The 17,058-nt window shown below is 38.7% G+C and overlaps 1 protein-coding gene across 1 annotated transcript in view; it reads left to right on the plus strand.

Annotated features, from left to right (window-relative positions):
- Positions 1-17,058, plus strand: part of DYNC2H1 (dynein cytoplasmic 2 heavy chain 1) — a 165,073-nt gene that overhangs the window by 33,350 nt on the left and 114,665 nt on the right. Inside the window, 11 exon segments of the mRNA XM_032220187.1 lie at positions 851-1,033; positions 1,844-2,067; positions 4,114-4,229; positions 4,626-4,825; positions 5,529-5,793; positions 6,617-6,824; positions 7,941-8,070; positions 8,771-8,926; positions 9,608-9,867; positions 10,680-10,926; positions 12,992-13,143. Coding sequence (XP_032076078.1) covers positions 851-1,033; positions 1,844-2,067; positions 4,114-4,229; positions 4,626-4,825; positions 5,529-5,793; positions 6,617-6,824; positions 7,941-8,070; positions 8,771-8,926; positions 9,608-9,867; positions 10,680-10,926; positions 12,992-13,143 — 2,141 coding nt within the window.

Below are 17,058 nucleotides of genomic sequence, written 5' to 3' on the forward strand. Positions count from 1 at the left end.
AAGCATCTTTGGGTGCCATCAAGTTGTTGACTCCTAGCAACTTTACACCATTAGATTTTTTTCCTGGACAGCTAAGTTATATTATATATGTCTGAAATAGGATAAGTTGAATCTCATTGTGCTCAAGTGAGAACTGTGAGTTGATTTTTGTTCAACTTTATTTATCCCCTTGGCTGTTCACATTATTCTGAGAAGTCTTCTCCAAAACCAAATGGCAAAAGCATCAATACTGTTCCTATCCTGCGTTTTCAAAGTCTGCTTATAATTTTGTTAGTTACCCAGAATGTTTTGGATAACATGGATGACCAATTACATTTGCAAAATTAATGAATGATTGAGTGAATGAATGAATCTAATTCAAATTATAAATTGGGGTGGCTAAAGCTGAAATTGGGTATAATCAAGTACATTGAGATGACAGTGATGATGATTGTTCTCTTCAAATCTCTTTAAAGTTATAAGGCAGAAATTATATATATAATTTCTAAGCCCAGTAACGGTATAGAATATATTTATCAAATTTATATTTATGCAGATTTCAGTACTTTTTCCACCACAATGTTTGTAACAGATGAAATCAGGAGTGTAGTATTTCTTTTTTAAAATGCCTTTTCTTGTTTCCTTTGAAAATCTTTTTTTAAAAAGATTTGAGACTTTATTGTTAACAGAAAAAGAAACCGCAAACCCAAACGTTTGCTCCCTGAAATGATCAAATCAGCCATGTTTCACCTCCCCCAAAGCATTGATACTTTTGTTACAAAGTTTAAAACTTCATTACACTTTTTTTTTAGTTTGGAAAAGGAATATTATATATCATGTAGCTGAAGTAGCATTCCTTGCTTATTTTAAGGGCATTGACGTGAAATCAATGGGGCGTATATTTGTTGGTTTGGTGAAATGTGGAGCCTGGGGCTGTTTTGATGAGTTTAATCGTCTGGAAGAAGCAGTACTTTCTGCTGTATCTATGCAGATTCAGACAATTCAACATGCTTTGAAGAAACATCAACCTGTTTGTGAGTTACTTGGAAAAGAGGTACCAATCTTAAACTCTTGAACAATATTTACTTACTTACTTACTTAACTTACTTTTGCTGCAACCTCAGCAAATAGGAAACTTCAGAGTGAATGAATCAGAAATTCACCCCAAATAATTTATCTCAGCAAAAACCTGAGAGGGCAAAGTGTTGAACAGGTCCAAGAAGCAATCAAGCTATAGTCAGACAGAGGAAACTGAACATAAGTATGGGATGTAATGTATGACTTTCAGAAACAGGTTGAATACCTTCTAAATTAGGGACATCCATAATAACTAATAAACATCTGTCTCAGTTTCATGTGTGAAGGAATTCGTTTTATTTAAATCCTGTGCCTTAAAATAAAAAAAGTTGAACATTTTCAGATAAAATCACAATTCTATTTTCTATTCTATTTTCAGATAAAATCACAATTCCAAAAATTTTATTTGATTGGAGTTTTAAAAATAAATTTTATGGAAATGCAAATTTGCAAGAATTGCATAGAATAATTTAAGGGTTTTAAGTCAGTTGTATTAATCTCTTTAGGTCAAAACAGTTGTCCCTTAGAATTTGATTTGAGTTAGGAACTGATACATTACAAGACAAAGTCAAGAAATGACTAGATTGAAGTGCTCTTGTCATACTGGCAAAAGGTCAGTGAGAATGTATGGAACTATGTCAACCATTTGAATGTCTTTCAGATGCTTTTAATTCTATATAAAATATCCAGTATGCTTTGGTGTTTACATAGATTGTCAAGTTCCTATTTAATGGTTTATATAGGTTATTGAGTTTTTATTGAAGATATTTGCATATTTAAATATCAGGTAGAAATGGATCATAATTCTGGAATTTTTATCACCATGAATCCTGCTGGGAAAGGCTATGGAGGCAGACAGAAATTGCCTGACAATCTTAAACAGCTTTTTAGACCAGTTGCTATGACTCGTCCTGATAATGAGCTAATTGCAGAAGTGATATTATATTCAGAAGGCTTTAAAGATGCTAAACCTCTGGGAAGAAAACTGGTGGATATTTTCAATTTAGCACGGTAAGCATTTGGGGATATATATATATATATATATTTTCATTTCCCTATCCCCAGGCATTTCTCCTCCTCTTTTTGTTCCTCCATCTTTGTCTTTGGGAAATAAGCATTTTGACTCTTTATTCTGTTTGGATGCTCTTCAGTATTATAGTAAAAGGACTTGGTTTTTCTTGAACATCATAAAATTTATGCCCTATAATACACTAACATTTTTGGTATATCTCCGTGACCGCCTCCTGCAACATACCTCCCAGCGCCCAATAAGATCGCACAGGGTGGGCCTTCTCCGGGTGCCATCGACTGCACAATGTCGTCTGGTGGCTCCTCGGAAGAGGGCCTTCTCGGTAGCTGCCCCGGCCCTCTGGAACGAACTGCCCCCTGAAATCCGGACCCTCCCCACCCTCTCGGCCTTCCGAAAGTCTGTTAAGACCTGTTCTGGCAGGCCTGGGGCTGTTGATCTTGATTGACCTTCAGCCCCACTAAGATCGAGTGCATGTTGTGTCCTGTTTTAATTTGTTCTGTCTTATATTTAAAAATTTTAATATCTTCTTTTTTAAACTGTCTTTTATGTAAGCCGCCCGGAGTCCTCCGGGATTAGGCGGCATACAAATCTATTAAAATTGACAAATTGACAAATATATTGTTTTGATATTATACAACATGACATTTGAACTAGGTTCAACCAGTTCAGATGTCAGTCAAGAAAGTAGTTTGAGGATCTTTAGCGAGCCAGTTTTAAGCCATTGTATCTGAGCGACTGAAAATTATTGATATAAAGAATCAGAGGATTTTATTATGAAAACATAAGCCACTATCATGATAACATAATATGGAAGATATATGTGTATTATGTAATTTATGGAAAATAATATTATCTAATGCTGTTTTACCACTAATGGAGAATATTTGTGGCCCAGGGTTGAAATGAGGGTTCTTTGGTGCTCTCTGAGCTTGCTTGTTTTCTTACAGATGTTTCATTACCCTAACTAGGTAACATCATCAGTGCTAGTGCTGTTATATAATAGATTAAAATGTGATTGAAAATTTGTAATCAATGGGAACAGTAAAATATGTATAATATACTTTTAATATCTGTAAAAGGAGAAATACAGTGCTATTTTTCTTTGGCTGAAAGGCATTTGGAAATTCTATTTCAAATTAGATAGGCTTTATTAAATTGAAAATAGATTATAGATTCTAATCCTTATTTTCTTGTACTCTAAAACTTGGTTGAACAAAAAAAGAATGAATGATTTTAAAGTTGATGACAAATGCTGCTGTTAAATCAGGTTGTTGATAAAAATGGTGAAAAAAATGAGGTTAATACCATCCCCACAAATGAAGAAAAATAACAATTATATTTCAAGTAAAATAAGTCTTAAGAAAGGGAATATGGTCTGGACAGGCTTCCCAATCTGAAATTTAACAAGTTATATTTAGTCAATCCTGAAAAGCCCTTTCTTGAATTCTTCTTCCATTAACTTTGATAGCATCAAGCTTTCAGCAAATAATCTATTCCTCTGAAATTTTTCATGACAAAGTAAAGATTTCAAATATGTCTCCTTATCCAAAGATCACAACGTTGCTTTTTCATAACTTTAGTCACATTGAGGTCATAATACCAATATATGATTTATTTTTTATAACAGTTTGTTAAACTAAGTGCATTCCTCAACAGTTCAACAAAATGTCATTTTCACATAGTCCCTCATAATGCTAAATGCTAAAATGGCTGTGCTCAGCTGCTGTGTGCAATACACAAAAATAGGAAGTTCCATTATACCACACATTTTCTTACCATTGTAATAATAGAAATGGCTTATAGAATGTGAACCCTTACCTCAAAGACCTTGGTCTTTTTCTGCAGGGCTATGATAAAAAGGTGGCAGAGATGGATGAATGCTATTTTCTCATTCACCTTGTCTGTGAAAAGTTGTTAGCCTTCTTAACCAGTTTTCCCTCTCTTTCATGCATCAAAATATTCTTTTCCACAAGGACACACATTAATAGTAACAAGAAAAACATTAAAATTCATTTTTTTTCCACCAGAGAGCTCTTGACTCCTCAGCAGCACTATGATTGGGGCCTGCGAGCATTAAAGACTGTTCTGAGGGGATGTGGAAATCTTCTTCGACAGCTGAAAAAGAACGGAATTAAAAAGAAAGGTAAAGAACATTATTCTATGATTTCCCCCCCTAAGATTCGCAATCTGACCATGTTATTTTTATTTGCATAATAATATACTTATTAAAAGTTCGATGAATTGACAACAGTTTGATCCTGACCGGCTCAACTTTGACCCAGCCTTCCATCCTCTGAGGTTGGTAAAAAGAGGAGCCAGATTGTTGGGAACAATATGCCGACTCTGTAAAACCACTTAGAGAGGGCTGTAAAAGTACCATGAAGTGGTATATAAGTCTAAGTGCTATTGCTAAAACTTGCAGCATTAAAAGTCTGTTACTTGAAAGTTATGCATTTCTGTGGGGGTTTTAAACTAGTTTGCTTATACTGCAGCTTTAAGCAAAAATAAATTGTATTATGTCTCTTTTGTTTCCACACAGTTAATGAAAGCCACATTGTGGTTCAAGCTTTGCGTCTTAATACCATGTCAAAGCTTACCTTTGCAGATTGTGCACGATTTGATGCACTGGTTAAAGATGTCTTTCCTGGAGTTGACTTCAATGATGTAGATTATGCTGAGTTAAATAGTGCTTTGCAAAAAACCTTTGAGGAGGCCAATCTGGAAATCATATCTACCCAGGTAAACATTGAGTACTACAATAGACAACAGTAATTACATTAACCTCCATCTTTATATATGATCTGTGACTTCAACCTGTCTTTTAGGAAGTCTGTATCCATCCTCCCATCCAGTCAGTTTATTTGGCCACAAACCTTTGCTTAATGTACCTTACTATATCCTCTTAATTATTATGACACTTATGACTGCACATTTGAAGGCAAAGTCATACTTTTGAATGGTTATATATAGAATAAAAAACACATTTGAAAGTGATAGTTAGAATACCTTAAGCAGTAATTTCATATATTTTCTCAATGATCGCTATTACTTTTTGTAGTAATCTGCTTCTCCCATATATCTTGTCCCCAACCCTGCCTAACTTTCCCCATGCCTTTGGGTCTAGAGTAGAATCCCAATAAAATTTCCATTTTATGCTGATAATTGGCCTGCATGTCTGCTGGCCTGCATACCTGCCTGCCTGTCTGCCTGACTTCCTTCCTTCCTTTCTTCCCACCCTCCCTCCCGCCCTTTCTCCCTTTCAGATTAGCATAGGAATTTATATGCTACCTAGAATCACTCCGTTGAGTTGGGCAGACATAGAAATCTATTTATTTATTAGATAAATCTTCTTTCATAATAAATGAAATTCAGAAAATAGTTTTGGACTGTGGCTAATGATGGAGGAATATAAACATCTATTATCTTTTTATTTTCGGTGAAGATAAAGAAGGCTTTGGAATTGTACGAGCAACTCCGTCAAAGAATGGGTGTGGTTATTGTAGGCCCAAGTGGTGCAGGCAAATCAACCCTTTGGCGGACATTAAGAGCAGCTCTTGGAAAGGTTGGCAAAGTAGTGAAGCAATATACCATGAACCCTAAAGCTATGCCCCGCCATCAGTTACTCGGTCATATTGATATGGACACAAGGGAGTGGTCAGATGGTGTGCTTACAAATAGTGCTCGGCAAGTAGTACGAGAACCTCCAGGTATTTTTCTTAAATTTGCAGGTAGTAAATTTTATTTAAAAAGAACTCTTGCTTTTGTTTATGTGTGAATGTATGCAGAAATAGCTTTAATTAGATTTCCCCCCACAAGTTAAACATACATAGCTTTCAGGCTTAGAGGCTTAGTTTGGATATAGATGATAGATAGATAGATAGATAGATAGATAGATAGATAGATAGATAGATAGATAGATAGATAGATAGATAGATAGATAGATAGATAGATAATAAATAGATGATATATAATAGATAATAGATAGATAGATTGATAGATAATAAATAGATGATAGATAGATAGATAGATAGATAGATAGATAGATAGATAGATAGATAGATAGATAGATAGATAGATAGATAGATAGATATCACTAAAAATACCAAGCTAATTGTTGCAGGATATGCATACTTTCTGTCTTTATTATAATAACACATTTATTTTCACAAAGTTATCAGATTAAAACTCATAATACCGCTGTTTATTAAATTACATTATAGAAAAGCGATAAATCATCTCATTGTACTTGGTAAACAAAGTAAAGCCTAATGATCAATAAGAATTTATTCGAATTTATGTAGAACTTAAGTAGAACTTATTCTACTTATGTAGAATATAGCAATCTGATTCTATTTATATTTATTAAATGAGTTTCATTCATATAAATAAAAAAATATCCTTGTAAGAAACAGATTGTTCCTTTCTTAATCATATATATATTCCATGAGAATAAAGAAAATTTGAATTCATTCTAAAAAACTGTTAGAAATTTTAATAAACTTGAAATGTTTTATTATGTCCTGTAAATAGATGTTACTTCGTGGATAATCTGTGATGGTGACATAGATCCTGAATGGATTGAATCTCTGAATTCTGTCCTTGATGATAATCGACTACTTACTATGCCTAGCGGAGAAAGAATTCAGTTTGGTCCAAATGTTAACTTTCTTTTTGAAACTCATGACTTGAGCTGTGCTTCTCCTGCCACAATATCTCGAATGGGAATGATTTTTCTTAGGTAATTTGAAATAGTTTAACATAAAACTTTGTTACAATTACCATATTGTTGAAATTATTTATTTTTATTTTGTCTTTAAAATATTCATGCTTCAATCCATATAGATTCTAAACAGCATGCAACAATTTGAAATATAACACAATCAACAGAACAATTAAAATATTAACAATTAATTGAATGTAACAATAGTACTTATATATTTTTCCATAGTTTATAGCACTTTATGAACAGTTTACAATGTCTGCATATTGCCCCCAACAATCTGACTCCTCATTTTACAGACCTTGGAAGGATGGAAGGTTGAGTCAACCTTGAGCTCCTGTCAGGATCAAACTCCAGGCTATGGGCAGAGTTTGCCTGCAAAACTGCATTCTAACTACTGTACCACCAGGGCTCAATATATTAAAGTATAAAGACTTTACCAACCGAGCTACCAGCCAAAAGAACATTTCCTACTTAGTTTACTTGCCCAAAGCAAGGTGTATTGCGGGCTGCCAAAGCTCCAAAAAATAAACTGTTTATTAAATGTTAAGTTTATTAAATTGGGCATCACTAGAAGGCCTATCAGCAGGTCCACATCTGCTGAACCACTTAACAACAGGTCCTTCTTAGATATTTGAAATATGTCAGCAGTAAAACCTTTTAACTACCAATTTAAAGCCACTGAAATAGTGTCTATATATTTAAATATATTTAACTCAACATATCATGATATCTGAACAAATTGTAAAGACCAATTTATTATATTAGTCTATAGTTTTTTAAAATCCAAAATAAAGTATTGCCTGACAGTAGATTTCCAGGAAATAATATATAAAAGTCTGGGGAGTACAGTAGGCAGAGAAGCCAGGATAGAAGTGCTATGGATATTCTATTCATTTTTCACTTTACTTTGCTCATTTAGATAGTTTTACTTTTTGCTTATATTTTCTATTTATGTCTTGTTTATTTGTTTGCTGAGTGTGTTCTCTGGGAATAAGCTTTATTGAAATACTTCCCAGTAGCTGTACATTTAATTTTGTTGTAATACTTATAAATGAGAGCTATTTACTACAAAATATTTATATTTCAATTGTTCAAAATGTGTTGCTTTAATTGAAGTATATCTCCTTCTAGCGATGAAGATACTGATCTTAATTCACTGATCAAATCCTGGTTGAGAAACCAACCTGAAGAATGCAGACACAACCTTAAAAACTGGATTGGAGATTATTTTGAGAAAGCTTTAAATTGGGTACTAAAGCAGGTGAGCTGTACATTTTCTGTCATTTGTATTAATATGTTCTAGTTGATTATTTTTTTCTGACTGAACTAGATTTCTTCCTCATTCACTCTTTGTTTTGTTTGCATCTTTGTAACAGTTTATCTGCATCTGCGAAATGCCACTTTATTAATGATGCTTTATTATCAGCAGGTGGCAGCAGGTAGCCACCTGGTCTGTGTTTGGAAACTAAGCAGGATTGGGTCTTGTTGAGGGAATAAATTACTTTATTCATACTTCAGTACCCAAATGCTTCAAAATGCGTTGAATTTGGTATTCAACATGTTTTGAATCAAAAATCTTGTCCCGACCTTTGTCATTCTCCCAGTAGTTGACACACAAGGAAGAACCTGCTGACATTGGCTGCCTCATGACTCACTATTTCTTCTGGTCAAAATAGCAGGTCATGTGGTTTTCTCCGTACACATTGGTTTTAGTATTTGCCAGGTATTTCGGAACGATTTACCAATGGGTACTGAGATACCACTGTATAGCTGTTATGCATATATCAAAAGAAACATTTTAAAATAGCAGAAATAGTATAAATGTTGTTTAAGATCATAATTAGAATAATTATTATCAGAATGATAATAAATAGCAAAAATAGGTTCGTATTTTATTTCTGCTAAAAAGTCTCCATTAAAATTGTCCTATTGGAATACTTAGGGCATTTTGTATTTTACAGAACGACTATGTGATAGAAACAAGTTTGGTTGGAACTGTGATGAATGGGTTGTCCCATCTTCATGGATGCACTGAACGTGGACAGTTTATAATAAGCCTGATAAGAGGACTTGGGGGAAATCTCAATATGAAATCACGGCAAGAATTTACCAAAGAGGTAATTATTGGTACAACAGAGCAGATCATTAGCATTTTCATTCATTAGCTACAGAAAGGATCTTTTTTGTTAGAAATTGCATTAGCATTCAATTATAAAATATGTAACTGTCCAATCTAAATATCAAATTAAGTAGGGATTCTTTCAAAACTGTAATGGGAAAATGTGTTAATACATAGTACCGTAACTTTTAGATGACAAATCAAGTTTCTCTGCCTGGTGACTTCAAGTAAGTTCATTTTTCTTTGTTATAATTCCCAATACTAATGAAGATGTCAGTGAAGATTTTCACATGCAGTTTGTACTGTAGATGTACCTTTTATCTTTTCAAATCCAGTATCAGCAAGACATTTTTTTGGGGGGGGGATTTTTCATGAGATGAAAACTTATGATCTTTTTTTGTGCTTAGGTTAAAAAAAAAGAATTTTTCTTTAAGCAGTGCATTTTATTTATTTTAATTAAAGACATAAATATGGGACATTACAGAAACTTTGGTCTGATGAGGCCACCAGCAGTGGAGAATCTAATAGTCAAATTTATTTTTTTCTTCCTAGCATTGAACTTATACTATATACTCTGGATGTTATGTTTTATCTTTGTTTATTTGAAAAATAATTCACATAATAGGGACACTTATTTGAAAAATATTTTAATTTTAGTCTTATGAAAATATGCGTTTAGGTTTTTTCCTGGGCCCGAGAATCTCCTCCAAACCCCAACAAACCAATGGATACCTTCTTTGATCCTGATAGTCAACAGCTAGTATCCTACCAACTGAAAAAGCCTGAAAACCTTACGGCAGATGATTTCAGCAATACTCAGACGCTTCCAGTAATTCAAACACCTGATATGCAAAGAGGATTAGATTATTTTAAGCCTTGGTTAGGGTTTGATAGCAAGCAACCATTTCTTCTTGTTGGACCTGAAGGATGTGGTAAAGGGTAAGAATTTGTGTTTTCACATTATTTAAAATACTGTTGTGGTGCTGTTAAAAATTATACTGCTGGAAGTGTTCTTGGAAATTAAAGTTTTTGTCACGAGTATATTCTATAGCTTAAAATTACCGGATACTAGCCATGATATCCTGCCTTTCCTCTGGATGCATAAGTCTACATTCTATTTTACTTTTTCATATCAGATATGCTTATTCATTTATTGATATTGACCAGTAATAAACTTTACCTAATTAATGTTATAGAATATATTGGAGCATGAGATTATGCCCAGCTCAAAGTCACAAAATAAAATCAGTAACTGTCTTGGATTTAAAATCAATAATATATCGGATGGCAAAGAAAAAAAGGATGGTATTTAATCTAGCAGTGAACTAATTGGATAATAGAAAAATTCCCAAAAGAACTTAAGTGAAAGAGCAATTAATTCAAGGCAATAAAGCAAAAGCAATAAAGCAAAGTGTAATACTAAGCAGCAACTATGTTTTAGAACCACAATTGTCTCTTTGTTTTGGGAATGATATAGAGTGAAACATATACATACATACATACATACATACATACATACATACATACATAAATAAATGCATACATGCATACATCTGAATAATATACATTTCTAACAATTTTATTCCATTTCTTTTGGGGGAAGTACATGTTCCATTTTGTGTGTGTGTGGCGGGGGGGAGAAGTACATGTTCATGAATACAAGATTTTATATCAGTTGCATAGAGTTCACAAGCCTAAGGCATACTATATAATTTCTGTAAATATTTTATTTTATTTTTTGATTTTTATAGAATGCTACTCCGTTATGCCTTTTCCCAGCTTCGATCTACTCAGATTGCTACAGTACATTGCAGTGCACAGACTACATCTCGGCATCTTCTGCAAAAATTAAGTCAGACATGTTTAGTAATTAGCACTAATATGGGACGAGTATATAGGCCAAAGGATTGTGAAAGGCTGGTTTTATATCTGAAAGATATAAATTTGCCTAAGCCTGACAAATGGGGAACAAGCACATTGGTAGCTTTCCTACAGCAGGTGAGTAGAATAATGTTCTTCATTTTTTTAATAGTTGTGTGGAATAGAACGGAATTCTGTATCTGTTAATATTTATATAAATCCCCCCCCTCAAAAAAATTACAATGTTTCATCTTGCATTTTCTTTACCTTTAAAACACTGTGTCTTATTTTGCTGATAGCTTGTTCTTTGTTGAAGATAAGTTTTTTTAAACTTTTTAAAGTTGAAGATAAGTTTTTTTAAACTTTTTAAAAATAAGTTTATTTAATTGTTCCCTCAGATATTTTTCATATTTCTGATATTAAATGTTAGGTTTATAATATGACAGAAAGCAGGGGTGGGTTGCTACGGGTTTGTCCTAATTCAGGAGAACCCGTAGCGAACGTTATGGCCACTTCGGAGAACCTCCAAATCCCACCCCTAGCTGGCCCTGCCCACCCTGCCCCTCCCCTCCCAGGAGTCTCCACGCTGCTCATTTTGGATGCGAGGTAAGTGCAGGGCCCACACAGGCTTGGGGAGGGAGAAAAACAGGCCTCCCGGAAGCTCCAGAGATCCTCCGGAGTCTGGGGAAAGTGGTTATCGCCCTCCCAGAGGCTCGATTAAAGTCTCTGGAGCATGGGGAAGGCACCCCCCCCGTGGTGCAGGAGACCGACTAGACCACGCCCACCATGGCCACACCCACCCAGCAACCAGGAAGAGAACCTGTTCTTGAAATTTTTGAAGCCCACCCCTGATAAGAAGTATATAGATAGTTTTTGAGTTACCACCATAATTGGGACCAGAGCCTCTGTTACTAAGGGATGCAGTTATTAAGTGAGTAATGCCTGATTTTATGGATTTCTGCTATAGTCATTAAATGAATCATCACAATAATAAAGTGAACCATGTGGTTGTTAAGCAAAGCTGGCTTCTCCCAATGACTTTGCTTGCTGGAAGCCCCCTGCAACCATTGTCAATACATGTTGGTTGCCAAGTGTCTGAATTTTGATCACATAACCACAGAGACATGACAACAGTTGTAGGTATGAGAAACAGTCATAAGGGACTTTTTTTCAGTGCCATTGTAGCTTTAATAATATTGTTATTTTATTTTAAATGACTGATCCGAGGGTTCTTCCCCCCCCCCCGCCTCTTTCTTAATGCAGGGAAATTACTTATATAAGACATCTCTTCCTGTGTAGCATTTTCCCCAGTGCACTGCTTGCTTAACAAATGCAAATCCAAATTAAGAATCCTTCTACTCTAACCTTTATTTTTAAATTTATATTTATTAAGAGTTTTAATAATCTAATTGAATAAGAGAGAAAAAGAAAAAAACCCTACAAATTGCAAGAAGTTTTAAAGAAATAAATAAATAACCTCTGATATTCTTTTCAACAGATGACAATCGTATTCTACTTCCTCCTTCTTAAATATTTTGCAGATCCCTTCACCTCCTTGTTTAATCTATATCTTCAAATCCAAAAATCATCAATTCAGTTTTTTTCTTTTTTCAGCAAAAACTCCATTTAATATTTCTAGTATTTTTTTTTAAAAAAGTTCTGACAGTAATGTTATTTTATTATATTATTCACTTCTCGAATAGCTTCTGTCTTGCTGCGCTGATTCTGGTTATTAACAGGCTCTCGGTTTTGACCCTAATAAGTTAATTGCTTATTGCTTTCACCTCTGGCATGGCTCCCATCTTGCCACTGCTATTTGGCAAGACAAACAGCCTGCACTATTATTCCTTTCAGCAGGATTACCCCATTATCTATTTTTGTATTCCTTTCCTCTTTGCCCTTTACTGGAATTTGATCAAGGTGAATAGTAAACTTTTTTTAAATTAATCTCCTGAGTTGGAGTGCACATGCCCAGGAACAGAAGAATGAATTAGAGGTTATAGGAGCTACCCCAGGTGGTATCTTTACGTCACATCCATTGATTAACTACCTTGGTTTGATGCTTAGGTTGGCACCATCTAATAAATTGTTATAATTACATGCATCCTGGCATCTTTCTTGGTGTTTTTTTTAATTTTGGGAATCTGATCCATAATGGTCATAATGTTAAACATTACTCATATTTGTTGTTTTAATTTCCAAGGTGCTTACATATCAAGGATTTTATGATGAAAATCTTGAGTGGGTAGGGTTGGAAAACATCCAAATTGTGGCATCCATGTCTGCTGGAGGAACAGTGGGAAGACATAAACTTACTTCCAGGTTTACTTCTATAGTCCGTCTTTGTGCGATTGAGTAAGCATCTATTTACACATATCTATCCCTCTCTCTCTTTACAATCTCAAGAGTAACTTCAGTATTTAATCTAAAAGCACATCATTTCTCACTGGAGATACAGCACCTATTTCTGGGTATATTGTAATATAATTGAAAAAGTTTAGCAAATTTGGGAAAATTGTTACCTGTCAACTTTAAGGTTTTAAGGAGGAAAATGCCTAGAGCAGCGGTCACCAACTAGTGGTCTGCAAGAAAATTTTGGTGGTCCGCAGAAAAATTATTTGCATTTTTTATATTACACTAAATCAGGGATCCTCAAACTATGAATGTTTGTGTTGCTGAAGAGAGTCTCCCCCTTCAGGGTCGTTTTGTGCGAGGCACAAGGGGGGCAGAAATTCCGACTTGGGACCTGCTTCAGTCTCCTGCTGTGGCACTTTGGACGATGGCTGGAGGGAAGTGCTGCTGGTGATGAAGAGCCGGAGGGCCTTTTTTCAGTGGGACTGCATCATGGCCAGGAACTGGCCGAAGCCTAGAATTAGGCTCTACCTAAAGGACATGACTAAGCAGCATTCAGCACTCATTTCGGCCTCCCCCATCTGCTGGCTGAGAGAATCTCCCCCCCCCCCTTCTGCTGCTGGTTTGTTACATCTGTGTTTTTGATCGCTACGGACGTTTCCTTTCTTTCTTCAAAACGCTGTGGCCTGACTTTTGAGAACGCTGACCTAGCTGCTATGACTGCCGCTTTGACATTCTTGGTAACTGATATGTTGGCTGTTGCTGGCTTGCTTTTGTATGGGCTAGCCGAAGCCGCCCGGAAGACCCCCCCGGCTCAGCCACTTGGTCTGTCTTATTAGCGTGGAATGGGTGAAGGGGTGGCTAACCTGGATGGGTGGGTTAGGTCCTAATGTGATTGAGTGGCCAGTTTATAACCACCATTACAGCCCTTTTGAACTTCCCCCCCACCCAGCGCCTTTCAATTTACAATCTACAACCCATTTTACTGGGCGTGCAAGGCCCCCCTGGTTGGTCCTCCTTTGTGACTGGGGGGGGGGGCTTCCTTGCTCACCATTTTTACCATCTACCTTAGCTGGCTCTTCCAACTAAGCTCCACCTTTACGAACTTACCCCGCTGGACCTTTACTTTTTACATCTCTCCTCCTGGACTGTGTCTATCACCGGGCTGTTGCCCTTTGGACTTGGTATCTCTACGTATGGACTGCTCGCGTATTTTAATTACTTTTGCATCTGACTGCGCAATTTTTAAAACAGGATGGTGAGTGTATGGGATTCGCCTGTGATTGAATGAATGGCCCACTTTTACTGTTCCATTTTGTTGTATTTTTATGTGTTTTAACTCTTACGTGGGAATTGTGTGAGCGAATAAATGAGTGTGTTTGATTCGGAGGGCCTGCCGGGGAACGCGGGAGTCATAGGGGTGGTTGAGGGAACTACGGGCACGGGAGTGGGCCGGAGCATCACGGTCATAACGGGGAGGGGCAGATATGGCGGGGACTTTAGGGCTGACCATTACCAGGGAAGGAGGGTTTGCTACGTTACAGAGATCCCTCCTTCCGGCCCTATGAGTCCCACTCCAAGGCCAGATGGCGCGAGTAATCAGGACCCTGGTCTCAGGCTGTTGTCGCTAAATGCCAGGTCTGTAGTTCACAAGGTTCCCCTCGTCCGGGACTTAATTTTGGACGAGAGGGCAGACCTGGCATGTATTACTGAAACCTGGCTGGGCCCGGAGGGAGGAGTCCCCCTCGTAGAGATGTGCCCAGAAGGATTTCAGGTGCTGCATCAGCCGAGAGCTCAGGGAAGGGGTGGGGGTGTGGCTATTGTTATCTGAGAGTCTTTAGCACCTCGTAGGATCCCTGCTCCAGAGCTTGCCCGGTGTGAGTCCCTGCTGGTGAAGTTGGACCTCAAGGGTCAAGTGGGTTTGCTATTAACGTACCTGCCTCCCAACAGCGTTGCAGCAGCCCTCCCCTCGCTCCTCGAGTCGGTAGCCGAGCTAGCAATTGAGTTCCCCAGACTTATGGTCCTGGGAGATTTCAATTTGCCTTCGCTCGGTGAACACTCTGATGGGGCGCAGGAGTTCATGGCTTCCATGACAGCCATGGGCTTGACCCAGGTAATTCGGGGCCCAACCCACTCAGCGGGTCACACACTCGACCTCGTATTCCTCTCGGAGCAGTGGACTTGTGATCTTGGTCTGAGGGGTAATGAGATCATACCCCTGTCGTGGTCAGACCACTGCCTACTGAGGCTTGACTTTCGGAGACCAAAACCCCACTGTAGGGAGGAGGAACCAACCAGGTGGTTCCGCCCCAGGCGACTTATGGACCCTTTGAGGTTCCAGACGGAGCTTGGGGTTATTCCTGATACCCTCGCCCACAGTCCGGTGGAGACTCTGGTCGCTGCCTGGAATTCGGCAGCGACGGAGTCTCTTGACCGGATTGCGCCACTACGGCCGCTCCAAGGCAGCGGATTCCGGAGGCCTCCTTGGTTTACCGAGGAGCTCCGGGAGAGGAAGCGCCGGAAGCGACGCCTAGAGCACCTATGGAGGTCCAACAGGTCCGAATCGAACCGAGCACTTTTGACATCTTGCATCAAGGAGTACATCAGGGCAATTAGGACGGCAAAAAGATCTTACATTGCCACCTTGATTGCGTCCGCTGAGTCCCGCCCAGCCGCCCTATTTAGGATAACCCGCTCCCTCCTAAATAGGAGGGAGACGGGGGACCCCTTGCAGGGTAGGGCTGAGGAATACGTCCAGTTCTTAGCGGACAAAGTTGCTCGGTTTCGATCGGACTTGGACTTTGCAGATCCAGCCGAGGCACAGGGGGATAATCTGGAACACCATCGCTGGGTTGAGTTTCAGGATGTTGCCCCTGGGGATGTGGACAAGGCCATGAGAGCTGTGAGTGCCTCCACCTGTGTACTGGACCCGTGCCCCTCCTGGCTGGTTGTTAACAGCAGGGAGGTGACACGGGGCTGGATCCAGGCGGTTGTTACCGCCTCCCTTCGGTAGGGGTTCTTTCCCTCCGCACTTAAAGCGGCGGTGGTGAGACCCCTCCTGAAGAAACCATCTCTGGATCCAGCCGTTCTTAACAATTACCGTCCAGTCTCCAACCTCCCCTTTGTGGGGAAGGTTGTTGAGAAGGTGGTGGCCTACCAGCTCCAGCGGTCCTTGGAGGAAGCTAGCTATCTCGACCCCTTCCAGTCCGGCTTCAGGCCTGGTTACAGCACAGAAACCGCTTTGGTCGCATTGACCGATGATCTCTGGAGAGCCAGAGATGGAGGCCACGCCTCCATCCTGGTGCTCTTTGACCTCTCAGCGGCTTTCGATACCATCGACCATGGTATCCTGCGACGACTGCGGGAGGTGGGGGTGGGAGGCACTGTTTTGCAGTGGTTCTCCTCCTACCTCTCGGACAGGTCGCAGTCGGTGTTAGTTGGAGGGCAGAGATCGACCCCTAGGCCCCTAACATATGGGGTGCCGCAGGGTTCGGTCTTATCCCCCCTACTTTTCAACATCTACATGAAACCGCTGGGCGAGATCATTCGGCCGCACGGGATGAGATACCATCAATATGCGGACGATACCCAGCTGTATCTGTCCGCCCCGTGCCAACTCAATGAAGCGGTGGACGTGATGAACCGGGGCCTTGAGGCTGTTAGGGACTGGATGAGGGCTAACAAGCTTGTGCTCAACCCGGACAAAACCGAGTGGCTGTTGTGTTTCCCTCCCACTAACTTGGTTAGTGCTCCATCTCTCAGGCTGGGGGGTCAAACATTACACCCCTCAGACAGGGTTCGCAACCTGGGAGTCCTCCTGGACCCACAGCTGACCTTTGACCACCACTTATCAGCTGTGACCAGGGGGGCATTTGCACAGGTTTGCCTGGTGCACCAGTTGCGACCCTACCTGAACCG

Source organism: Thamnophis elegans, chromosome 6 (assembly GCF_009769535.1).
Source record: "Thamnophis elegans isolate rThaEle1 chromosome 6, rThaEle1.pri, whole genome shotgun sequence".
Classification (NCBI taxonomy): Eukaryota; Metazoa; Chordata; class Lepidosauria; order Squamata; family Colubridae; genus Thamnophis; species Thamnophis elegans.